Raw genomic sequence first — 27,018 nt, forward strand, 5'->3', positions numbered from 1 at the left:
TATAGTATTCCATAAAAATATGGATTCTGGAAGGAAACTAAAGTTATTTTCAAGAAATCTGTTAAAAAGTCCACTTGTTCAGTTCCTTAAAAAAACTAAACGTTTGACAAGGTAAATGAGCGTTCCTTTTAAGAAAAGACTGTATTTTGAAGTCCTGTTACAAAGGTGGTTCTATTTTCAGTGATGTTGACATACTGTATGTACAGTGAATATCAAATCCATCTCCACTCAAGTGACACATTATTCAGCAGTTAAGAAAAGGTGTTCACATGCACATCGTCTCACTAAATGTCTTGTCATGTCCATGAAACAGTACAAAAAAACACTGACTCATTAACAAAACATATTTATCCTCACTGGCTCTCATCCTGGGAATTAGAGGCTCCATTCTACTGTCCTCTCCCACCAGCCCGCTGCCACCATGAACGGCCAGTGGCCCTCTGATCATGAAGCCATGAACATCATCTCCTGTCCAAGCAGGAAGAAAGTTAAGACTCGCTGAAGACGGAAAAGGCTCCAGGCGTGTCGACACTGAGCACATTCAGAACATTTCTTCACAGAAGAAACTCCAGGCTCTCATGGCCGGTGGAACCTAGGGAGACAAATGTGAGGAGATGCATTGTTAGTTATCACAGCCTACTAGGATCACTGCTGTTATCAGAGGTAGTGGTCTATTTTAATCCAACAATGCATGTGCTGGCAGACTGTGAATACTCCTATCCTCTCTCTGGGTCACTGTTACAACACAGGGTTCTGGTTCCAAACACAAACAAGCTTCACCAAGGACACTGTGGCATTTCATTATTTCCTCCCCCTTCCCCTTGACTGAGGCACTTTGATCTATTTTTAGCTCCTCTGTCCTCCCTGGATGAGCAAGGAGTCGCTAAATTGAGTGCATTGCTTCCCAGAATAGCTGCCCCTCTATACGCGGCACACGCACACGGCTCAAGACACAAACCTCGTAAGGTGTTTGCTGGATGCGTGTACTTCCATTTCAGTGCTTTTGAACTCATTCAGCTCTTTACGGATGGCAGCCTGTGAGGAAGAGCAAAGACAATGTTAGCAGTGTAGTATGTCTCTGCTGAACTAGTGGACATCAAACTATAGTGGTACCTTGTCTGCTGCTGAGAGCCTCGTCCAGGGCTTGTCTGCCCTCCTGTCATAGTCCTGAGCTTTGGCCACTTCAACGTAGTCACTGAAGCGGATCAGAATCTTTCTGTCACGAAGTTCATCAACTGTGGGCCGCTGGTTGAGCTGCAATGCACAAGAAATGCAAGACAGTCACCCAAATTGTCACCATTCCTATGAACAAATACTACTCAATAAGTAAAAAAAAAAATACATATATATATATATAAATATATATATATATATATTTTTAATATATATATTTGTGAGTAATTTGGTACCTTTCTGTTTAGCCTCTGTTTGATCTCTCTCCTCTCCTCTTGTTCCGTTTGGTCGTTTCTCTCTGAATTGAAAAATAAAAGGTAGTTTTCATTCCTACTTTGCGAGTAAGCGGGATCATGCAAAAACAACTAAACTTGAGTTTCACAAAAAGGTGTAGGTCAAAGAAGAACCAGATAAATTAATTTATTTATTTAATAGTTTTTAGTTCATTTTGAGGTAGGTTGTTTTCTGTAAAAACAAACCCCAATTCCAATGACATTGCGATGTTATGTAAAAATGATTTGCAAATCAATTTCAACCAATATTCAACTGAGTGCGTTAAAAAGACAAGATATTTAATATTTAAACTGAGAAGCTGTATTTCTTTTATTTTTACATATATTGAATGAAGCCCATTTGGCAATGTCCTTTATAAAATAACGCACAATTAAATCCTGAATCCAAATAATTTTCCATGTAATGCATAGTGGCCAAAGGCAGGATCTTTTGGTGCTGTGAAGAGTAACTCCTGGTTGCCACGGATGCTACATGCTAAACTAGCAAGTTTGGCAGATTACTACAAAGCGGGATGCTAGTCAAGATAAGCCATTTTTAACTAAATATATTTTTTCCATAGTTTCAATTTTTTAATCGGAACTTATTTGCTGCCATCAACACAATTGCCAGGATGGCCGAGTGGTCTAAGGCGCCGCGTTCAGGACCCAGTCTCCCCAGGAGACCTGGGTTCGAATCTAGAATTTCCCCATTGTGGGACTAATAAAGTGAATATTATTATTATTATTATTAATTAGGGCATGAAGACTTTGGGTGCAAGTCTGAGCTCTAATTTTAATTAAGTCACATGTGAGTAGAAGTCAAAGGACCAGCCAAACTATGAACAGATGACATGTAGTCCGATAAGTATGGATAATTCCCCACGACAAATCTAATTTCTCACGGCACACTAATATTCTACAACATACTGGTTGGAAATCACTGCAAACTAGAACCACGATAATAATGAGTGTTAATCAGTACCTTTCTGACAGTTTCAATCAAAACTGTTCACTATTGCATCGGCAAAATATTAGCTACAGTTGTTATTGGATTGCACTCGACTGTATTGAGCAAGATACAATGATGTGGCTTGTTGATCCATAATCATCTTTCTATTTTATGTTTTAGTATATTTGATTTCAATGATAGTATTTTCTGTGTTCCTCCCCAAAACACACACATTCATTTTCCATTGTATGAAACAAACAGCATTTTCTGTTCTCACATGCAAGAGATTTGCAGTGAATAATGCAACGGTGCTATTATTAATGCATTGTTGCGATGTAGAAATGAAGACTGGCAGCAGTTTTGCATGAACTTACGTTTCAAAATGTTCCGACTCTCCAGCTCCTCCACATTGGGTCTCTGGCTTAGCCTCCTGCGCAAAAACACCAAAACCACGTTTTGAACCATTGTCCACTGTCCTACTGTCATGGCCCTGTCCTCTTTGTACTTTGGTCACTTTGACTATGTCTCCATCTCGCATCCGATCCCCGGCTGTGATATTTGGGAAGAGGTGTCCCAAACATCTGGAATACTCAAATTCTTCCTTGCACTTCTTCTGTTGGATTAGTCAAGGAAGCCAAGGTGCCCCATGTCTTGCCAGTGCACTGCGGTTCTCTACTAGCTTGAGCACTCTACTACAGGAGGTTTTCAAGTGAGTCGTGATGGGCTGCCCGCGCGGCTCTGCCTCAGTCTCCCTGGTTACTGCATGCATAATGAGCACTGGGCAGGGCTTAGCGGGCTCCTACTCGCGGCATCCCCGATCTCCTGATGTGCACTGGGTTAGCAGCACATGCACAGGATTGCTGTACGTCTTACATTTGAAGTGCCCAGATTAAATTGAAAGGCAGTTAAATACAAATAAAAAGAAATAGGTTTAATGGCATTCTTTTACATTCTATTTAACATTTTAATGAATCAATGGACTATATACTTTATTTCCATTAATTCATTAATATTGCAGTTTTCCATTTAATTTTGGCACAAAAACAAAAAAACAATCCAATATTTTGTTGACCGTCCATTGAGTACTCTAAATGTATTGTTAGTTTAAAAGCGTGTCAGGTGCCCTCAGCAGCCAGGCCGCCCAAAAAGATCTGTTACCCACATTGCACTCTGCGTGCTTGGGAACTATTAAAACGTGATATGAATAATAAATGCAATCTACACCACAGAGATCCAGGCGTGCAAATAACAGAGCCACCTTTGCTGTGACCTGACTATAACTTAACGCTTTTGTTATTGTATGGAACCAGAAGAAAAAAATCACAGATTTTTGATTGATTTCTTTTTTATTTCTATTAAGGTTATTTGTATCGATTACTTTTTTTTCTAACAGTTTTACGCAATAATGCTTGTGTATGCGGTAGCATTTGTCACCTCAGTCACAATACATGAATCGGAATGGAGGTGTTATTTTGCATCACACTATTATGTAATAATGAATGCAGACTTGTATAGCAAGCAGCCTCAGTTAATTAACACATGCTTGACTCAGCAGCCGAAAATAGCACAAGCAACCAGCTTTTGTGGTTTCTGAGAAACACAATGAGAAGATCAATACATTTCTCCAAATGCCCTTAGAGGGAAAGTCAACCGAAAAGTTATTTTTTGTTGTTTTTACAATATTATGTTCTACACAGCACTGCCAGTCTGAAACGGCATTCTGTTTAACTTTGCATTTTTGGAATTTGAGTCAAGCAAAAACATCCACCCGTTTTTAGCCATGTCAGGGTGTGGCCTTTTTGCCACTTTAATATGACATCTCAGGGCTCAGGTAGCGATTAATCATGGCTCAGCTTCAGAAAACAGGTGAGTCATGATTGGTTGTTACCTGAGCAACTGTGAATTTTAAAATGTTTTCCTTTAATTTCCCGATGCAATGTTTTGCTATTTGATGTAGAAAATTTCATCCATCCTTTATCTGATCCGTTTCGTCTCACGAGAGTCGCAGAGGTGCTGGAGACTATCCCGGCTGTCTTTGGGCAGTAGGCGGGGTACACCCTGGACTGGTTGCCGCACACAAGCAATTTCAGGGCTCACGTAGACAAACAAGCATCCGCACTCACAATCATTTAGTGTGTTTAATCAACCTGCCGTGCATGTTTTGAGTATGTGGGAGGAAACTGGAGTACCCGGACAAAACCCATGCAGACACGGAGAGAACATGCAAACTCCACACAGGAAGGCTGGAGCTGGAATGGAACCTCGCACCTCGCCGGCCACCCTTTTTTAATAATACCTGCCTTTTCCTGAACAAACAATGCTTCCTCCTCTACCCCTTTATTGCCTTTGAAATAAATGAACAAGACCTTCCTCTGAGTTGCTAGGCAACTATACTCGGTCTCAGAGACAATGGTGGTCTGCTAGGAATGTTCATTTCTCCCTAGCAACAAACTGGAGGGGAATTCTCTGTTACACACTGAGCTGCTGGTGTGATGCTATTTTTAGAAAACCGCTTCGCTTCTTTTTTTTTTTTTTTTAGAGCATGCAGGCTTATTGAATATGGAGTTGGGGTGTGTGCCGTTGGTAACAAACAAGGCCTAATTTTCTGCCTTACACATCTCATGAGTCAAGACATTAACACATTCATTGTGAGAATTATGATAAACTCTTGTATTCATGTCATTAGATTGTGCGTGTGTTCATAATATATTCTTGGAATATATTGTAAAATAAAAACATGCTCGCTACAGAAGGAATGAAAATTAGATCTGCTGTTGTGTACTTTATTGCCCATTTTAAATGTTCCCTCCCGTTTTATTTCTTTGAATCTAACTCTGTGGCACATTTGTGTGGAATAGGTGGTGAAATGCATTATTGAACAAACTGAGGCTAAGATTAGAAAAAGCTAAGTGTGACTGCAGTGCAGTCACGAGGCGGGCAGTCTCTAAAAATAGAATGATCATCAATCAACTGTACCAGTATAGACAGAACATGGTCATGTAGCATGAGGCCTGATGACATTTTCTGCTGGATGTGCAGCCATTGCAGAAGCAGGTCTTCATGCTAAACCATTGATGAGAAGAAAGGGACTTGTGATATATCTGCTGCCAAGCGATGTGATGAAGCAATGTGTGTGATGGTTTTGTTTTGTCATTCACTGTGAATTCCCAAGGCACATGAAGTGCAACAAGAACCGCTCTTTTGACCACTCGCGAGTTATTTGTTGCCAGGGTTTCCCTCCCAAATGGCTTTGTTTCGACAGTAGTGTTTCTATTTGATAACTTAAATTTAAATGCCTCACTTTAAAGAGGAAGTCAACCCAAATGTTTTCTTTACTATATTATGTTCTATGCTGCCATGCTAGTCTAAAATATCATTCTGATTAACTTTGCATTTCTGGAAAGAGTGTTAAGATGCAAAATCCACCTGTTTCTGTCCGTCTCAGTGGGCAGCCATTTTGCCACTTGCTCTCAACAAAAAATGACATCACAGTTGCTCAGGGCTGAGATAATGACCAATTATGGCTCTGCTTCAGAAAACAGGTGAGCCGTGATTGGTCAGTGGTCCTGAGCAACTATGATGTCTTTTTCAGTTGGCAGAAAGTGGAAAAATGGCCGGCCCCCTGAGATAGACTAAAAACGGTGGCTTTTTTTTTTTTTTGTTGAATTCATATTCCATAAACACAATACAAAACATTGTATTGTAAAGACAATTTTTGAGTTGACTTCCCCTTTAAGGCAGAAAAACTGCTGTTGTTCTCTCATTGAAAAATATATTATGCTATTCATTATGCTATTCATCCATGAGCTGGATTTTAGCCCAGTATATCTTGGACTGATTGCCAGTCCACTAAAATTCACAGCCAAAAATAATCCAGAGTCTTCAATTAACCTTACATGTTTTTCGATCACGGAAGCGCAGGGAAAACATGCTAACTCCGCTCAAGGGGGATCTGATTCCAACCTGCAAGAGAGCGGAGATGGATGTGTCCATATTTCTCATTAAAAATAAGAGTTTTTTTAAGTCACTTATTTTGTACTTTCTCCATAATAAGGAGATAAAAAGAAAATGATTACTAATTTCCGTTTCCTGATCAAAAATATTATCATCTGAGCCTTTTAAGCGAAGAATGGCCCATCTTGAGTCTTGTCCTCCTTTAATCGGTCTTTGTACTCATCAAAGCAGCCTATGCAACATGCTGTGCTCACTGCCATGCTACAAGTGGAACACTTGTGCCTTAAAATGACTGTCCCTGCATCCTATACAAAAGCTGCTGCCTATATGTAAGATGTTTGAAAGCCTTTCCTCTCACTCAAATTGAGAGTAGTCCCCACACAGATCTAAAAATAGATGGGGTGGCAGTAGTATTCTTAGTAGTCTCGGAGACAAGGCGTGACAATGTTTTTTCCAGGACGTGTGGACGCCTCTTTGTGCTTACCTGTTAGTTTTTGCATGTCTGCTCATGCAATACATTTAGCGGCATGCCTCATGTTTGTTATGCGGGTGCTAAAAAAGCTGGGTCTTGTGAAAAATTCAAAAAGGAGCTCACCACTGCTGCACAATTTGGACATTGTGTTCCTTGGCTGTGGTTAAAAAAAAAGAAAAAATCTATTTTTATCCCCGCATGAAGGCACTTACTAATGTGAGTCGGTGTATCTCGTACAAAGAGGTTTCCTGGAGGCACGCTCTGTCTGTACCTGTTGCTGAGATGGATTGCTCACTCATATCTTCATTGCCAAATAATTTTTGTGTTTTCAGAGTCCAGCCTTCATGCTGCTGTTCAACAAAAAAAGCTGACTGCTTAGATGATTTATAGAGGAATAAAACATTATTGCATTGGGAAGAGACAGTGACTTCTTCTTTTTCTTGCTTTACTTTGTTTTTAATTATCTTTAGTTTTTGTGTTTGAAAATTATTGTAAATGTACTTTTGTTAAGCAAATTGTGTATGAAATATGCTACTTATGTAAAGCTGCCTTGCTTTGTTTTTTCTTGCAATTCAAATAGCTCAACACAACCATTTTACAAGCAGTCGCTATTTATGGAAAAGTTGAAATATTTTGTGCGGCACGGTGGACGACTGGTTAGCACGATGGCCTAAAGTGCAGAGGTCGTGGGTTTGATTCTGGCTGCGGCCTTCCTGTGTGGAGTTTGCATGTTTTCTCCGTGCCTGCATGGGTTTCCTCTCACATTCCAAAAACATGCATGGCAGGTTGATTGGACACTCTAAATTGCCCCTAGGTGTGAGTGTGAGCGCGGATGGTTGTTCGTCTATGTGTGTCGTGCTATTGGTTGGCAATCAGTTCAGGGTGTACCCCGCCTACTGCCAGAAGGCAGCTGGGATAGGCTCCAGCAGCCCCACGACCCTCGTGAGGAGACGTAGTTCAGATAATGCATATATGGATTATATATTTTGTGAATTGATAACATGCAGTGGCAATGAAATATGGTGTGGAACCCCTCTCCAATTGCTATGCACAGCCCTCGTGATTACTTCATCTCCTTGGACTGTCCTCTCGTTTGCACTTAATCTCTTTACGGGGTTAAATTGGCAATGCATTGCCACTTCCACCACTCAGTGGTAGCACTGCCTGGCCAACTGCTTTTGTCCTGTCCCGTCCTGTCCCAAATACTTGTGGCCTTTCTAGTCCACTTGGAGATAAATAATGTTAGTCGCTATTCTCTTTTCTCAAATCACATTCTGTCATACACAAAGCATACACATCCAACCATAGTGCATGACTCAGATTGCGAAGGAAAAACAAAACATCATTACAGAAATAACGTCATAGCCTTTTTTTATGACCTATGAGTGTTTGTTACGGGTCGAATTTGCCATCAGCGATCATTTACTGTCCATACAATCCAATACAACTTTATTTAGCAAGCAGGGAAGAAAATATTGCTTACTTAGCAAGCTTCATTTCAATTTGCTGCCGTATTTCTTGCCGCTCTTGGTCACTCCTTGCCGGGAAGATGTTTCTGTCCTCCAGCTCCTGCTTGGTGGGCCTATTTCGTAGTTTGACGGCCAATAACTCCTTCCTTAACCTGCGAGGAAGTGTACCTGTATATATATATACATATATAAAAAAAAAAGTTTGTATTCGTACCCTGTATAAATCATTCATGGTCTTCCATTAGATGACAGAAAGTAGAATTAACCTGTGTGTCTTATGTAAGCACATGACCCACCAGAAATGACCGAGTCGTTCCATCCATCCAAGTCGTTGGGGAGGCCCGATGTGTTGGAGAAGCACTGGTCCAGCCGCACGTTCTCCTTGTTCTCCTCTGCCTCCTTCTTGGGCCAGTCGCAGCCGCCAAATCCAACGCAGATGCCCGGCAGAGAAGTGGTGTGTTGGTTCTCCGAGCTGCAGGAGCGCGAGAGCCGTCCGTCCGAGCACCACAGCCTCGGGGGTGATGAGCCCTGCTCACACCCTTCATGCACACTGCATGGAAACACAACCGCAGGAAGAGAAATGTCAACAAAAAGGTCAGAACACTGCAGGGACATCTGGATTTCAAAAACAAGCCATCCAAGGATGAGTTACAGGTATAACGGAAAGCTTCTTGTTCCAGATAAAAAGTTAGACGCTCGAGCCGAAATGTTCTGCATGTTGTCCCCCAAACCATAATAAGTTTGTTTTTATCTCTAGTAAGGAGTGTGTACAGGCTCACCTCTCCTGTCTGTTCTTGGTGGCAAACGCTCTTTGCAGTTCTTCCATAATACAACTAGGGGGCATGGGGGGGTGAATCATATTGCCAAGATGAGGCGACCCTGAGGAGTTGGTCAGGGGCCCTCGTAGGGGGAGGGTGATGGGCACCAGACTTTCTGGGGTCCTGTGTGACGGCTCCTTGGGATGGTAAGAGTTGGGATGGTGATGAAGCAGCGACACGGGGCCTGAAGCTGGAAAAAAAAATACAAGACTTATTTTCTGTCCATCCATGATCTATCCTGGTTATCCGCAGGGTCTCAGGCGAGCTGGCTGGAGCCTAGACCGACTGCTTTTTGGCAAAAGGTGGGGTACGCCCTGGACTCACCAGTCAATCACACATATTAAAAAAGTATTCACATTAACACCTTGGACAGTTTGGAGTCCTCCTCTGACAACATGGATGGTTTTTTTTTAGGAATGTTGGCAGAAAAGCCCAGGGAAAACATTCACACCGTACGGGAAGACTGAAGCCAAGAGTCAGACCCTGAACCACTGAGGTGTGAGGCAGACTGATTACCACTGTACTGCCTATTTATAATTTTAATCATAATCATCAATTGCATGTAGTAAAGAATAGTAAACATAGGTATTACACCATATTTTTTTACATCAACAAGTAAGTAAGTTTTGTCCCCAATTCTAGCACCCACCCACCCAAAATAAAATATGAAGCCATAATTGCTTCCTAGGTTCTTGAAGAGGAGGAGTCAAATTTCTCAAAATCAAGCTAATCCTGATATGGAAACATGGCTTAATAGACATTGCTCGGCACACTTCTATGGCCGAACCCAAAGTTATCCCTCAGGTTCTGTTTGACGGTGTCCAAAATATCTTAACACTCACCATCTCCAGTTGTGAGCTGTGGCACATGTTTTGGCGGTACTTGTGGCGGAGACGTTCCTGGAGCAATGTCCTCCTCTGATCTTTCTTCCCTTCGCTCTCTCATTTCCTGCAGGCCGTCGGATAGCTCAAGGACAGGGTGAGCATCTTGGTCTCCTTCCTGATCTTTTAGTGCTGTTTCCTCTAGACGCTCGCAGTCCTGGAGGGGGGTGACCACTTGAAAGAAGAAGAAGAAGAAATGGTGCCTACAATTGTTTTGGCACGGAAGTGTCAAATGTGTTAATGTAGTGTTTTTGAACTGGTGGCTTGGGTGTATATATATATATATACACACGTGTGTGTGTATTTGTGTATGTATGTCTGCCTCCTCCTAGGCTCCATCAATTTGTTGTCTCTGCTGCCTTCTACTGGTAAATTCAACATTGACAGTACAGTACAAAAACATCAAGCTCGCATGGGGTAATTGCTGTCTTAATATTTATTGCGCTGTTTCAAATTGTTTAGCATTTATTCAAGTCGATTTTTCCAGTCTTATACATTATTGATTAGGGCTGGAAATGAATCATAATTCAAGAATATTTAACCTTCCTTTGAGAATTGTAAAACACGCTACAATATTTAATGAATATTTTACTTTCAGTGAGTATTTGACCGTACGGATACTTTGACTCCCCATTGCTGCTATACAAACAAACAAAGAAGATATCTCTGAAACATTTATGTTTTCGAGAACATACATTTTGTAAAGGTCACATGACCCACAAGGTCAATTTCAAAGTCAAATTATTGGTCAAAAAAATGACTGAAATATTCACCAATCCTTCTTGAATTCCCTTTTGAACAATATCCGTTTTGTGAAAATTGATCCAATAGCTCCTGAGACAAGGGGTCAATTGGTGGCCACGCCCATTTTTTCCAAAAATGTCAAAATTCGGCGGGCCGTCGCTCGCAGACCCCTGCTACAATTGTCCTAAAATTTTAGATTTTGTCTTTTGTCGTCACTGTCAACAAGTTTCATTCAAATCAACATCTGCTTTGTAAAACCCAAACGGGTGATATGATCCTGAATGACCCTGTAAGGGACTTTTCTACCTGGTAAAGGATGTTCCTCTTCTGGTCCAAGGTATTCCACACTGCTGACAGTGAGGTTGGAGTTCAGAGGTCCCCCAAAGGCACCAAGCAGGAGTGTTCCGTCCGAACAGCAGCCCTGGCTGGAGGAGTTTGGGTCGTGGTAGAGAAGGCCGCTGGATAATGCTACATCTGTTCATGGAGACAAGCAAGACTGGAGGTGATAATTTATTTCTGAATCTCATCTCTCTTATCTATGCTACTGACTCTTTAACAAAAATAATAGCAGTGTTAGTAGTATACCTGTGGAACTCTGTTTTAGCTTTTCATTTTTCTTTTTCCTCCACTTCCAGGGCTTGAAGATGCGGCCCAGTGTGGCCAGCTTGCTATTCCGCCTGATGGGGGTAGTGTGGACGCCGGTAACCAGACACCCGGTCCTGAGCACCCTCTGCTGGTCCAGCACATCTACTGATTACAAGAAGTGTGCAAAGGTTAGGGTGTTGGTAAATTTCTTTCATTAACGTAAGAAATCAACAATGTTAAGCCTCATTTCTTGAGGCTAATTTTGACACAGCAAGTCCTCAACATACACATTGACAATATGCACGTTTCTGGTGTACAACCAGCCTCTTGCTTTGTTCAACCACTTTTCTAGAAGAGAAATCTCTCCATGTTGTTTTCCTCCTCTTGTAGTGACATTTAGCAAATAGTAAATCATGTCGTTAATGTATAGTAGACGCCTCCATTTTATACATTTTGCTTTTGTATTAGTTCTCATGAGACTGTGACACAGGGGCATATTAATGCTGTCTGTACTCACTATCTTTTGTAAATATATTTAATAATACCATTTCTTAATACATTTTTAGCTGCTGTTATGGCCACTCAAACACACTGTCTGACAGAAACAAAACAGGAGCAGTAAAATACGAGAAAAAGTACTTAAGGCATCTAAGGTCAATTAAAAATAATCAATGAATGAAGAATTTCACAGCAATTATATCTAGCAGTTCGAAAATGATCAAATGGAGGGATGAAATCTGAAAGCACTGGGATATATTCATATTTGTACATTTGTATCTTTGTTTTGTGCTGTCATCTTATTCTGAGCACACAAAGCCATTTTTAACCTCAAAAGAACTTGGAGCTCTGACAAAAACAAAAGCCAAGAAAGTATGGAACTGTACCAAAAATGTAAAGATCTGCATAAGTAAGAAGGAAAAAAATATATATCAAAGCCATCTGGAGGCTGATTTCTCTGTTCAAATATTCAACTGCGGAGGGTTTGTGATTGTGGTGCGGAGTACAGTTGAGGAATATGCTGGTGATTGGGGGTGGGGGCGGCTGGTTGTTCTCGTTGTCAAGTGTTTTTTGTTTTTTTTTGCATCTTCACAATGACAGCTTGTTGGTAAGAAGGTGCGGGGTGATTGTCAGGTCAGAGGAGTGTGCGAAAAGGGAAAGAGGACGATTGGGGTTGAAGTGGTTTTTTTGACCCATGAAAGGTCACAGGCACCACCAGTGTCTCTTGTGTCATCATCTTGCTTGCGTACTGCATGCCGCGTGGCGCCGCTGGCTGAATCCAGGTCAATCTTGAAGGAAAATGCACTAAAGAGTGCAAAAAAGAAGAGGAGGAGCAAGCGGGAGGAGGGGTAGAGGCGTTGTCTGTGTATGTGTGTGTGTGTGTATATGTGTGTGGAAAGGGGAGAGAAGGTGGGGTCAGGCCTACTGCTGTTACCATGACAACCATATCCAGATGCTGCTGCAGCAGTGGGAGCTCGCGGGATTGAGCGAGTCAGCTTAGAAGGGGAGTAGGAGAGCCCCCCTCCACACACACACACATATGGGTACTGCCTGATCTAACGACAGTTGCCGTTCAGCGGGTATATTGTTGGAAAGGATGGTGGGTGGGGAGAGAAGCAACATGGAGGATGAGATACGTGCTCCCTTTTGAAGGCAGGATGAGGGTGGAAGGGGGGGGCTAAGAAGCGGGGTTCCAGTGAGAAGGAGGGAGGGGTTGCTGTTGCTATCCGGAAGAGCTTGCCAGAGACTGTGGGCTTGTCCAATCAGAACACAGCCCTTCGTAATGCATATCAAGCCCTTCTTTTATAAAAAGGGGGGATTTGTTCACAGAAAATGACAGAAGAACACTGGAATTAGGTGAAAACACATGCAAGCACATGGAGATTTTTTTTTTCCGCCCAGTGAGGAACTAATGAAATGTGCTTTCGGTTTAGCATGATCTGGCTCCATGCGGCAATGATACGCCCGTCTAATTAATCCGCTTGAGCAAACTGGATTTATCAGCGCTGTTTCAATAGTCAGCTCGTTAAAACACTCGCAGTATCTATCAGGTGGTGACATTGCGAACGATTCATTTAAAATGGGAAATATAAAACATGAATGGCAAATAATACATTACACGCTGCATATTAGGCAGTTTCAGAGCAGTGAAACAAAAAAAAAAGGTTTGTGAATGAAATAAAGTGGCCATTATGCTAATGCTGGTGGTGAGAACTGTAACGCAGAATATGCTGAGTGAGCCACCAGCCACCACACCCCACTTAAACAGCTCGTCAGCACCTTTGAGAGCATTAGATCTTCTCAAAACTGCACAATGTGCAAGCGTTCAGGCAGTGAGGCAAGTGACAGTGATCTGTTCAACTGTTCTGCTCAAAACAAGTTACCGTAGCCTCAGTGGAGATGATTAGGTGTCGGAATCATGCATTGCTTTCATCTAAATGTATAAGTAAAGCTCTTGTTTGGCCTCGTCACTAACAGCTGCGGAGCCAACACTTACACCAGTGCTCAGAAGTCATCTTAAAACAGTTCAGAGCCGAGTGAAGCAGATGTTGCTTATCATAGGCTCCTCATCTGGGAGTGGAGACTAGTCTGATTATAACACACCGGTCACAAAAATGCCTGTTGCTGTAATTGTTCATTGGTTGCCACATTACGATGTGCAGCATTATCTGCAATCAGCAGCATTGCTCCGACAAGAAAGAGGCGATAGATGACAATGGATAGGACAAAAGCCAGCGAACAATCGGCAAAATCCTAGCGCAACATGAATTTTTCTCATTAAAACACAAGATCGGTCAACATAAACACGGCACACATCTTACGTTTCACAGATGTGTGCAAATGTGCCAGAAAAATCTCCTTTCTAATTAAAAAAAAGGTGGTTTACACAGTTGCATGCCAACCAGTGGGATAATTTAAAAAATATAATTATAATGTATTCAGTGAATTGATTTGATTGCTTTTGTTGGCATATATGAATGAAATATAATGACACCCACACACCGGTTCAGAATCTGTGTGCCTGTTTCCTGATCAAATTCACCTAAATTGCGTGAGACCAGCTATGCCGGCATTTAGACGTGGTCCGCGCCGGCAGAACTTTACACCGGATTTCTGTCGACAAATTGTCATTGCACTGGCGTTATCTTCAAAGACACACCCTTGCTGCAACAGAATGGCCAGCATGGCGCTGAGCGGTTTGCCAAGTAGGCAAACAGGCGCCTGCACGAAAGTCAGGGTATATACCATCATGTATGTTTTCTCCCTAATACAGTACGTTTATTTTTGTTCAAAATCCGCAATGTCATTGGGATTGATGTTGACAGCTATCCCTTTCTTCACGTTTGGTTACAATTTCTGTCCAGTACACCTGACTCATTTATGCCATGAAGTGAGGACTCAGAAAGCGATTCTCTTACTATAAGTAACTAGTAAACCGTAAAAACAAAAACTCACAATATAATTCACTCCTTTGTACCACTTTTGATCTCATTCTAGATATAAACAACATCAGACAAGTGACCATTATCTTTCTCCAAAGTCTCTTGCTCTGCCCTCTCTGCTCCTTTCCACCAGCACATTGCGTTCTTGAGTGGACGCCTCCTTCATTACTCTCTGCCACGCCAACTAGCCTCCTTGCTTTGCTCCCCAGGCTTTACAACTGCGTTGCCATCTGTCCATGGCCTTTCTGCTTCAGGGGCCCGGCCACACAAAATGACTAGCAGGAAGACAGTGAAGAGCAGACGGGCTCCAGCGACATGAAATGAAAACAGTTTGCACGACAAAAAGACTGTGACCAGTTTTGGTTGTCAAGTGAGTCATTTAACAGAAAAGCTGAGACGATAGTGAGCTTCTTCACAAATGAGCAAGATTGAAACTCTGTTAAGAAGGAATATACTATAAGCGTGATACAGGTTCCAGGCTTCTTTGGGTCACTCCTTTGAATGATTGTGCTATCAAAAAAAAAAATTGTAAATAGTATGATGAGTTTTGTGGGCTTTTTATTCATTATTGATAACTGCTTTGAAATGATGGCCAAATATGTAGTCGTTATGAGACTATCCAGTTCTATGACTTAGCACAGGGAATTCTGTATTTACATCTACGCATGTAGCAATACAGCATTGTTCTCCCTCACATAAAAACCTGACATACTGCATGGCACCAAATTTGGGTAAGGCTGTCCGAGATCATTTACAGTGCAAGTGTGCAGCTCTACTGCACTGTGCCGACCACTGGCATCAAGAGCGAGAAATAATGTTCGTGAGGCCAAAAGCCAATAGGCAAGGCCAGAGGCCATTGTTACTTGCCATATGTCACTCATGGGAATGAGGACTATGATGAAGGGAGAGCCGCTCTGATGCATTAAAATGACAAGTCAATAGCAGAACAGATGTTTATTTTAATTGTTAACTTGGAAATGTCAATGTTATATTGAAAAATTAGGATAATACAATGTAAAAATTATAATAATAATAAACTATAATTTTTTTTTTTACACCTTAAACCAGGAGTGTCAAACTTGTTTAGAATGTGGGGCATATATACGGTAATTAAAGTTGCCCTCAGGGAGACCGTTATAAGTGAAACTATATCAATCGCTATGGCTGTACGTCAAAAGTCATTGTCCGGCTCACATTTGGTACAGAAAGGAAACAGAATGCAAAACAAACTTTTTTTGTGTGTTAACTGGATGTGATTTCATTTCAAATGAAAGATCGGCACTGCTGGACTTTGTGCGATGGCCAATCATAGTTGCAGTTTCTGTGATGTTACGTGGTCACATGGTCTCCGTGGCCAATCAGGTTGATTAGCATTAAACATGAATAGCTCGAGTGATGAGCTCCATGTTTATTCATTAGTTTTGTCGCACACACCTGCAGTTGGTCTATAATCATATCAAGCGCCTTCCTGATCTACACGCAGGTGCAAGATGATTTTCGTTTCCACCAGTGGACTTACAATTGTGTTTTTGCTGCTTTATTTTCAAGGTACATTTTCCTTGCTCTTTGTCAATGTGAAGGAAGTTATGGTGTGTTTCTATTGGAGAATATTTAAATGAGTTATTTATTGATATTGATTGAGTACGATATGTACGTACTTAAATGAATTACAGCCATTGGTTCAGTGAAGACTCCAGTATGTTGGAATGTGCTTGTGAATGGTTGCCGCTACAGCCACAGGCGCCAAAGTGCCATACCTGATTGGAATGATCAGGATTATTATTCAGAGTTTGCAACCTGATCATTCCAATCGGGGGTATTGGAAGAGGGAAAAGTCCAAAACAGGGGTGGGCAAACGTTTTGATAGGGGGGGGCCACAGCTGGATGGAGTGTTTTGGTAACCTCACCTCATCGGAGAAAAGAAATACATATAATTTTAAATGAAAGTAAACAAAAGCACTATAACATTATATATGTCTTCCTAAAACCAAAACATTTAGAAAAAAAACATTAACAAGGTTTATTCATTTAATTTTTTTCAAGTTCGCGGGCCAAATTAAAACGTTTAACAGGCCGCATGTGGCCCGCGGGCTGTAGTTTGCCCATCTATAACATGCAGGATACCTGACCTCAATGAATGGTGTTTGACACCTGTGATCTACAGTAAGTGTCAGTCCTGTGATTGACAGGTGATAAGTGGTGTGTGTATACTGGCTTGCACCTTAACGTCAGGTGGGGCAGCCTCCAGCTTCACAGCTATCCGAGCAGACTCTCAATCTATCCAACACTGTTGTTATGAGTAGGCAGCGCTACAATTCTCTAAATTTTCTCTGGTTCATGCACAAATATAAAGCATTCATTTAGCGAAAAGTGGTAGTTCTACAAAAAAAAAAAAAAAACGCAAAGACACAGGGAACATATCCGCCCCCGTAAACACGCCTCTGCATTTAACACACAAGGAGAAAAAAAGACAGGCTATCTTTGACCAAATGTGTGAAAGCCTCACTGCTGCCATCAGATCCACCCAGTGAGCTGAAAATGTTCCTGCTAAAAGCGTTTTTCCTGTCACCTAAATAAACCTGTTCCGTGATATCCCGGGGATATGTAGACTTGTACACATGGATACCGCTAACAGGCACATTTATTCCATCATAAATATGTGGGATATAGGTTGTTATTAGAAATAAATTAGACTTTGTGATTGAGAGTTCTGCGTTATAAATTGATTTATTTTATTTATTTTTTTTACTGATTGTAATTTTTCAAAGGGAAATTCTGCTTACGCACTGCTGTATATTTTGTTTCGCACCCCACACAGAGACCAACATCACAAATACGCAGACATACAAGGAGAGCTGTCAGATTGATGTGGCACGCACACAGTACATTCAGGGGTTGGGGGTCGAGGCCTTGCTCAAGGGCAACTCGCCAATAGTCAAGAATCAGAATACTATATCCAATTGTCATTATTTCTTGACCCACGGGGACTCGAAACATGACCCTCTGATGAGCTACTGCTGTTACACCTTCAAACTTTTAGCTCCTCATTCATTCAACCTTTAAACAGCCCTGCAAAATAAAAACAAAAGAAAAAAAAACACAATACCCTTGTCCTGACTTATTTTTAATCCACTTTAAATACCTAGATGACGTTCATCAAGCTCATTACTTTACACCTTCACCATTTGAAGCACAAACAAGTTCTTCTCTTCCAGTGAGACTTTTTACATTTTGGTGTGTGTCTGCGCACATTTTTGACCTTTCATGAGGTCAGATGTTGCATTTGAGAGCGAGAGAGACAATGACAGTGAGAGAGAGAAAGAGAGAGAGAGAGGGACGGACGGACAACTAGTCTCCGTTGTAGTTCATTCCAAAAATGTTGGAGGTTAAGCTCAAGGCTCTCAAAACCAATCACACGCAAGGGCTTTGGAACACAGTCACCAAACAGGAAAGTGTCTTAACATATTAAAGAATTACGATTAAGAGGGAAAGAAGAGGTCTTATCCAAATCTTTATTGATTAATGAGAAGGTCTATGTATAAAAAGGGGCAAAGTGAGGCTAATTATACAGTAAACACCAGTAATAACAATTATTTGTTTATTCCTGCTATTTATGTCCACCAATGGAAGTTAATATATGCAGAATTTGAACATGCCAACTGTAAATGCTCCTACACCCAAAGTTCATGTCAGTTCCTTGAGCACAGCTCAGACTTTTTCTACAAAAAACTCTATAGACGCATACATTTGCACTTCTAGTGTGTCTGTAAAGCAAAATATATTTTGTCTCCTTCCTTTATGAAAAATAAAGCATATTCTACAATTATTTCATCATCATTTTAAAGCAATGATTACTAAAACGCAAATATTGTATCTGCGTAACGTCCCCCAATCTTGTGAGACAACAGAAAATCTCAACGTATCTCGCGAGATGATGTTTGATCATAGACAATGTGTTAAAGTCTAATCCGTGGCTGTATGGACAAGTCAAGATGTGGACCCACTTCCAAAATACCAATTTGCACAATTAGGCTCTGGTGGTCCGACAGAGCACAAGAAAACACTCACTCGTCAGACATTGAACTGCAGCTTTTGCTTTATGTGTGGGATGAATACAGTACATTGAACTAAGAGTTTGTGTCTGTGTTGCCTTATGACGCTCTAATCACTGACTGCCACTGTCCTTGGTGCTGACTCACCCACCATTCGCCTATTTTGAAAGGTTATTCTGATAGGAGCCCAATGAGGACAAGTGCCATAGAACATGGACGGATATTTATGATTTCTAATTTCTCATAGAGCAACTTGTTCGAAAGTATAGCTGAAATAACAATTAGAGCGAGCTGATCCGACTAAAAAAAAAAAAAAAAGAAAACAGCCGACAAAAGCTGACTGAACAGAGTTTTGATCGTGTGCGTTATAACTATGTTAATTTTCCTTTGTGGGAATTAGTAAAACATTTCTAAGTAGTACTCTCTTTGCCTCCTATTCAGGAAAGCTTCAACTCATGTCCTCCTCACGAATGTATTCCTCCTGGTACTATCTGATTCAGCTTTGTATTTAATTTAGCATCTCCTGAGAGGCATTGCCAGAGAAGCTCAATAAGCCTGTGGTGTAAATACTGTAAGTGCCCATCTCCACTTCATACCACTCATTTGCTGTCATTTCATTTTCTTCCGAGCGACTGACCGAAAGACCCCGCCAACACCCGAACTAAATGCCTACGTACCCGCCTACCGACCGTTTGGCTTCTGTGACACGTGCACCCAGTTTTTCATTCAAACACACGAGACCAAATGGGTGTTTACCATTGGCCTCTAAGGCAGCTACGGTTGTGATGAGAAGTAACTGCAATCATCTAAGGGCCAAAGACAATTTAGTTGGCAAACGCAATCAGCTGCTGTTGACTGAATAACAAACATTTTATTAATTTGCTTCTATTCATTCATTTTCTGTGCCTTAATCAAACTTCCTCATTTAAAGTCTTTAAAATCATCCGAACAACGTTATTATTAGATTTCTAAGTAGTTACTCTACTGGTGCTTATAGAAGATTTTGCTCTCTATGGCCCATCACACTGTCATGGCTACTCAGCAATTAGGAGAATGTGGGCTGCCTTTCAATTAAAATAAAAAAACACCTCCTCATGTCTTTCGCTCCTTGTAGAGTTTCCCTCTCTTCCATCTTCTCTCTGCCTTTCAAATAAAACCCCTGTCCATTTCTTCGCATCCTCTGAACTTCAAAAGTACCATCTGCACAGCTCTGAAGTCTCAATGCCCGCAGAGGCCTAACCTATAGCTCTTCACTGCATTCAGCATGCAACTTCCTGAAGTCAGTTTCATATTGTTGCAACTTTTCCCAAATGCGATTAGTCTAGACTAGTATTTGTTTTGGTCTTTAATTGTTCTGCACTATGCTCTTTCTTCACTACAAAGAGCTGCCAGTTTCTTTCTGCATCAGCACAAGCCTCGGTCACAGACGCCCGCAAACATGCAGGTGTAAGGACACAAACAACAGCCGCTGCGACACATGGTGCAGACAGTGAAACATGTCTCACCAGGAGGAACCACACATGAGGCATATTAGGCTTTTGTTGTTGTCATCTTTCTGCACTGTTCCCTTATGGAGCTGAGTGACAGCAATCAGGACTCAAAAAGTTTTCCAGATGCAGGTTATCCTTATTTGGTACTTGTGGAGCCACTCAGTGTTCAGTGTGGTAGTGCAACCACATCACGTGTGGAATAGCAAGAATTATTAAGATTTTAATTACAGAGGCAGAGAGAATGAAGGAAAATCAAACAAAAAAAAAATAATTGCCTCTAGGTTACAAGGGTAAAAGAATTGGGTCCATATCGGGACTTGTAGTGTAAATGCACCCTTATGTGGTAGTGGTTTTGAAATCATGTTGTATGATTGCCTAGCGCCATAAACAGCTGTTTTTGGCTGCATCTATTTTGGTTTACCCAATTAACCTTGCTCTCTCTTGTCTCTCTGCCTCCTCTGCCAGCTGCCCTTCCCCCCAGCAGGAACCTGGTACTCCTGTCACTTTGCATCCTGCAGCCCTTGCTATACTGTTTTATAATATACAAAACAACTGCATGATGAGAGGCGGTATGTATTGTAGGTCATCATCAGATATGTTTTAACAATGCTAACGACCATATATTAAGTAATTATTTTATGATTTGTCATTTGAAAATTAACAACTTGCTTATGGGTTTGTTGTATTTTTAATGAGATGAGAGGTTCTGTCGGCAGCACAGTGAAATCGTGGGTTGCATGTGTGCCTCGTGGATTTGAGGTTTGGGGTTCGAATGTCCGCTCCGGTCTCCTACGTGAGGAGTTTGCACATTGTGATAAAAACGTCAATGTCATGTTGATTCATTCTAAATTGTCCTTAGGTTTGAATATGAGTGTGAATTGTTGTTAGTCTATATGGGCTTTGTGATTGGCAGATGACCAGCTCCAGGTGTACCCGGCCTCTCGCGCTTAAAGCCAGCTCGGATAGGTTCCAGCTTAACCGAGATCCTAAAGAGGACAAGCAGTCCAGAAAAAAAGACGCTCTGAGCCCCTGTTTCTCTTCTTCACTGTTGAAGTTAGTGAAATAATCCTGCCTGGGGAGTTGCTATATTCCAGACGTCTATGAGGATGTTTCTCTACTTCCTTAAACTGATGTCATGTTGACCTTCTGCAAACAGCAAACGAGACATCAGTTGTGGGGTCAAGTTACACGTTGCGCGTACACAAAATGTACTCTATGACGGGGCGTTATGCAACACACAACAAAAGAGTGCATTTCAGAAAGATCAACTTTCATATTACTGCTGACAGATTATTTTCCCCTTTTTTAAATTAATTGGTCGCTACTATACTGAATTCAACTGCTTTTGTAGATGCAGTCGAAACCGTTGTGGCAGGCATGACTCCACAGACGATGACATATGTCATTGGCCGCCAATGTTATCTCATTTACATGAACAATACTTTTAACACAGGAGAATAACATATTTACATTAAGATAATGTATTTTCAACATGAAGATAAGATCACCACAGCAATGTGTCTTAGTGGGAGGTCAAGTGTGCTTTTGGAGAATTGGTTCCCATTTAATTCATACATTACATTTGTGGTTACTATCATTTGAGCAAATACAGTACATATAATATTTTATGACCTGGACCAGAGTGGAAATACAAGTTGGCTCCTTTGAGTGAAATGCATTCAGGTTGAGTCGAAGTCCATATAACTCTCAAAGGCACTCAAACACTCTCTGTGAAAAAGTGCATTCTTTTTACAAGTCTCGCATCAGACAGTCACAACTACCGCCATAAAATATTTAATAAAAGTAGCAACGTTTCACGATCCACCAGGAAGCTGCTCACATCTACTACTTGACTAGACTTGAAGGGTTTCCTCGAGGTTTCTGTGGGGATGTCTGTGGTGGGTGAGATGAATAGCTCTATAGTGATGAGGATTCTACCAACAGGTGGCTGTGACTGAAGCACGTGCCCTTGAAGCTGACCATGACTAATGAGTGACTCTGGTGTAAAGAGATGCTCTCCGACAGCAACTCGGAAGTGATAACTTAATTAGACTGAGTGCGATATAGGTGCAGGTGCGTGTTGGGCTGGCTCATGGCTGTGTTTACTGAAACCACACAATCAATATATATATATATATAGTGAACCCCCGGTTATCGCGGTTAATGGGGACCGAGACCACCCGCGAAAACTGAAAATCCGCGAAGTAGCGTCGCACCTTCAAAAAAAAAAAAAAAAAAAAAAAAACACCTTGTATATATATATATACTTCGCACCTATATATATATATATATATATATATATATATATATATATATATATATATATATATATATATATATATATATATATTTGTTTTTTTTTTAGCTTCAATGTACATTTCTTTTGTATTTAATTGAGTAAAACATGAATGTGTTCCTGCAAATGCTCATTGATCTGATTTTTGTCGTAGTTATTAGTGTGGTCAGTATTATTAGTATTTAATCTATTTTTATGCAATTGCTATAATGGCACTATACACTACTCCAAATTGTCCCCTGGTGTGACTGTGAGTATGAATTAGGGCTGTGACGATAATTCGATCTCGATATGTATCGCAATAGTTGGGTGATTGATATCAATAGGAAATAGTATGGATAAAAAACAACGGAGCAGATTCGACCTATCGCGGCCCAATTCGTCACAAACTCCCTCCCATTTAGGAAATACAACCTGAGGCTTGCGCATGCGCCGCTGAGCTAGCGTGACTCAAAACAAACAAAAATAATTTAAAAACGGGTGGCGAAAGGTCGACTTACCCGCCGACTTGAGGAAATGGCCCGTAGCTCCATCACACGAGCGCTCAGGAGAAGCGAGGGTGGTGTACGTAGCAGTTAAGCCGCTAACAAGCACCCTACCCGAACATGCATCACAAGGGAGGCCGGCGTGCGTTTGACTTTTTTTCTAGTTCATTTTGAAGGTTAAATGTTACATTTTAAAATAAAACAAATCGGAATTCAGCCCTTTTCCTTTTTTATTTTCAATAGTAAAAATAATAATAATAATAATTCGATATATATTGATATCGACCAATATGACATACTTGCGTCATGATAGAGTTTTCAGCCACTATATTGCCCAACCCTAGTATGAATTGTTGTTCGTCTTTGTGTGCCCTGTGATTGGCTGCCAACCAATTCAGGGTGTACCCCCACCTACCGCCCGAAGATAGCTGGGATAGGCTCCACCACGCGACCCTATATTTGTATATATATATATATATATATATATATATATATATATATATATATATATATATATATATATATATACTTTAACACTGTTTTCCTTCCTCAGCCACGAAAGTGTATTGTAAACCATTTTTATGTCATTAATTTCAGTAGCAATACTTTATATACTTAGGGTTCATTAAAACAAAAAGGAGAGCTTGGTATATGAGGCTCGCTGGGGCAGAATTATCTCTTTCAGCAAGGCCTTGCAGTCAGGGATGCATTAATGTATTTACAAAATCCCGCTCTGATTTGATTAGAATCACATTCCCGGCTCAATATGATATGCTAATCTTGGGTCAGTCACCAGTCAGGTGAGTGAAAGAGCATCAGCAGTAAGCCAGGACTGCATGATATCGATTCGATCCTTACAAGATAATATAAACAAAACTTTTATTTGCCACCATTAAAGAGTTAAATTACATATTTATAACACACCTGAAGCCACTCTTAGATTAAGCTTTTTATTCACTAATTGTGATTTTTATCCAAGATTTTTGCCAGCCCACAGTTTACTCAAGGACGCAGGTATCACCACAGGAAATTTATCGAACGTGACATGTCATTTGTCTCCACTTTACGGTGTCCTCTCCATGCCTTTGGTCAACAATGTGCCATGAAAGACTGAGACTTTCAAGGAAAGTGACTAATTATCATTTAGAAAATTGAAAGGGTCACATCTGATCACATGAAGTCATACAGTATACTGCAGCTCTGCGCTAATGCCTACTACAAATAACTTCAGAAAACATTTGTAAATATCATCACCATCGTCCAGAAACCTGTTTTTCAGCCCGCACATGTTCTTTTGACAAATTATTGACCAAAGTGAAGTGTTGAAAATTACTTGCTCTTTTTGATGATACAATGTTATTTGCTCAACATGCTGTTTTTTTCCCCACTTTCCTCAATAGCGATGGTTTTGGGGATGCGAGGATTCTGTCCGATTCCAGCGATATGCAGGTCATAACTTACAGTAAACGTGAACCTTCAGCCAGCATTCCAATTATACAATTCAATGACTGTACTGTGTATAAAAGGAGTGCGCATTTGAGAGTGGCACTTGACTTTTATCAATCCAAATCATACCAGTACTGTAATCATGCACTTCATTCAATAGCTCACCTGATAAGTGTATTGATTACTATTCGTACAGTGGCAAGTTTTCCCATCCAATGATTTTCCTTCTCAGCCTGAAAGTTACATCATGTGCTTACTGTATATAAATTGACTGAGTGATGTGGAATGTCAGATGGATGGATGGATAGCAAAGGAAGAGATAAAGATGTGTCACTGTGTACGCCTTTGCAGCTGTGAAGGCCACAACTGTGTTGAGGGGTGTTAAAGTAATCCTTTGGCAAAGACTGGTGCCCCAGATGCAAGCGTGGTGATGAGCCTCATGCAGAGGGGGTCGTCCCACTGTGTGTGCTTTGGGTCACCAGACCAGATGCTGTCATTGCAGCTGCACACAAACTATATTTGCTGTGGGTCATTTGCATAGCATACTCATGTCTTAAACTGTACTGTAACTTTGTCACACTTTGCATCAATGTCGCCATAGTGTGGACATGCTCCCTGATGATTTTGGCCCTCGTTAGCGTGGCTGATCTGCCGGGGCGTCAGTGTTGTTTACTGAGGTTGCGTCAAGCATGCAGTGTGACATTAACACATCCACCGTCGTGTGAATTAGATCTTCTAAAAGGAGGATGCAGCGAATCTCTATTTAAACCCATTTGTTGGGCAGCACTGGCATGAATTGCATGAATGTCCAAAGCTGGTCTTATATTAAAGGTAGATGTCATTTTTCTGCCAGCATCATTCAGTGGAGCATCTTTCGTCACATACGTAAAACTCGTCATGTGTGGGAGGACGCACTGACTCAAGCCCACACAATGTAACTACAAATAGCCTCAGTTATGTAAAAGAATCAAATAGAATCTTATCCCCAAATGCATATAAGTATAATGAGCATTTGGAGCAAAACCTGTAAAGTTTAGTTGCAGTTTACCTGGCTTCTGTCGTTAAAGACCAACATGCGCCGGGATGACTAAGACCGAGATAAACAGGGACTCCATGTTGAAAAGCACACCTGCCGTGTCAAAAGATCTGCAAAGTGATGGCTGGGTTGAATCAGGGGCATTCAATGCTTCTACGGGTGGCATCACGTGACATTCATCAAAACAGTGAGGGGCTCAGTATGGAAAGAAACAAGGGTGGTGTCATAAGCTTGTATTGAAACAGAATAGCATGTCAAGATGAGTTTGTTCAAATACACAATGCCTGCAACAAAAAAGACCAATAAAATAGAACCCGTGTCTCCTCGGTGCACAATGGTGGCTCACATTGTAGGGCAACAACTGGCAGCATTGTTCATATTGATGAGTATGATGCACTGAATGAGCAACATGCATGCAAACGTGCGCATTGTGACACACTTGCTCATGCCACAGGCGTCTTTACGACCATCTGCTTGCATAATTAAATCTGCAGGGAGCATGGCCAATGATGTGGTATATTCATTTTTATATTTGGGTTCAGTCAACATCCGATGCGCGGGGGGTGGGGGCGCTTATCATCGTTGATATTTACCTCAATGGGAAGAAGACATTTTCGGTGATGGAGAAAAAAAAGCAACACCGCTTTGTATGATATAAAAATAAATATCCGCAGAAGGATGCGGTTTCGTTACCTGTGCCGTGAGCCAAATCGATCCCCGGTTCGGTGAGTATATTCGGGTCACTTTGAGATCTGCCTCGCTGCAGACAGCCGTCTAGTCCGTCCGATGTGGCCATGGGTGGACAGCACAGGAATCCCGAATCAAATATTAAGAAGCGGAGCCGGAGGCGTGCAAGGTCAGGAGCAGCAAAGCAGCGAGCGAGTGGGCTATTAATTCGCTCTGACAACAGCGGCTTGAAGCGTCTATTAGGGATCCATGGCCGGGCAAAAGAAACGTGGATGTGCATGCGTGTGAATGCATGCGCGCGCGCGTGCGTGTACGTGCGCGCATGTGCGGCTGCACAAGTGGGTGAATGATGTGCCCCGCGCCCGTCCCTGTCCATCCACGCGCACACGCACGCTGCAACACTCACCGATTGAACATGTTATATTCGATGTTATTATTATCACGTGCTACGTTGAAAATAATGACCCAACCCGACGGTCTGCAAATTGACACTCGTCAAATGATCTCATTTAAAAACCTGTTTGCACTCTGAAATTTACTTAAAAAATAACCGATTCAACGACATGCTTACTTTTAATAACAAATCAGAAAATCCTTTGAGTCCATCGACACATTTCTGTATTTGAATAAATCATACATACTATCAAACCATCGAACCATCCATTATCATAACCTTATCACAAGATTCGCAGGTGCAAATATTAAATTTTATTGAACCACATCAAACGTCAGTGTTGTAATAAAGCAGCGATTAACAAAGCGTGTATGT

General features: G+C 41.3%; 1 protein-coding gene across 2 annotated transcripts; it reads right to left on the bottom strand.

Moving 5' to 3' along the window:
- Positions 1–116: 116 nt before the first annotated feature.
- On the bottom strand, positions 117–26,649 carry phactr3a (phosphatase and actin regulator 3a). Of its 2 annotated transcripts, none has more exons than XM_088292002.1 (12): positions 26,256–26,649; positions 11,318–11,479; positions 11,039–11,206; positions 9,950–10,162; positions 9,069–9,297; positions 8,586–8,839; positions 8,304–8,457; positions 2,769–2,824; positions 1,410–1,471; positions 1,114–1,254; positions 959–1,035; positions 117–592 (listed from the first exon to the last, which is right to left on the bottom strand). In XM_088292002.1, exons 1-12 carry the CDS (start codon positions 26,623–26,625, stop codon positions 577–579), a joined length of 1,902 nt encoding a protein of 633 aa, XP_088148128.1. In that variant the 5' UTR covers positions 26,626–26,649; the 3' UTR covers positions 117–576. The 2 variants fall into 2 exon arrangements, with proteins under 2 accessions (XP_088148128.1, XP_088148127.1); XM_088292001.1 differs by having other exon boundaries at positions 11,318–11,482.
- Positions 26,650–27,018: the final 369 nt, after the last annotated feature.

The sequence above is a fragment of the Idiotropiscis lumnitzeri genome, chromosome 3 (genome assembly GCF_059441095.1).
Source record: "Idiotropiscis lumnitzeri isolate Australia: NSW breed Sydney's pygmy pipehorse chromosome 3, RoL_Ilum_1.0, whole genome shotgun sequence".
Lineage (NCBI taxonomy): Eukaryota > Metazoa > Chordata > Actinopteri > Syngnathiformes > Syngnathidae > Idiotropiscis > Idiotropiscis lumnitzeri.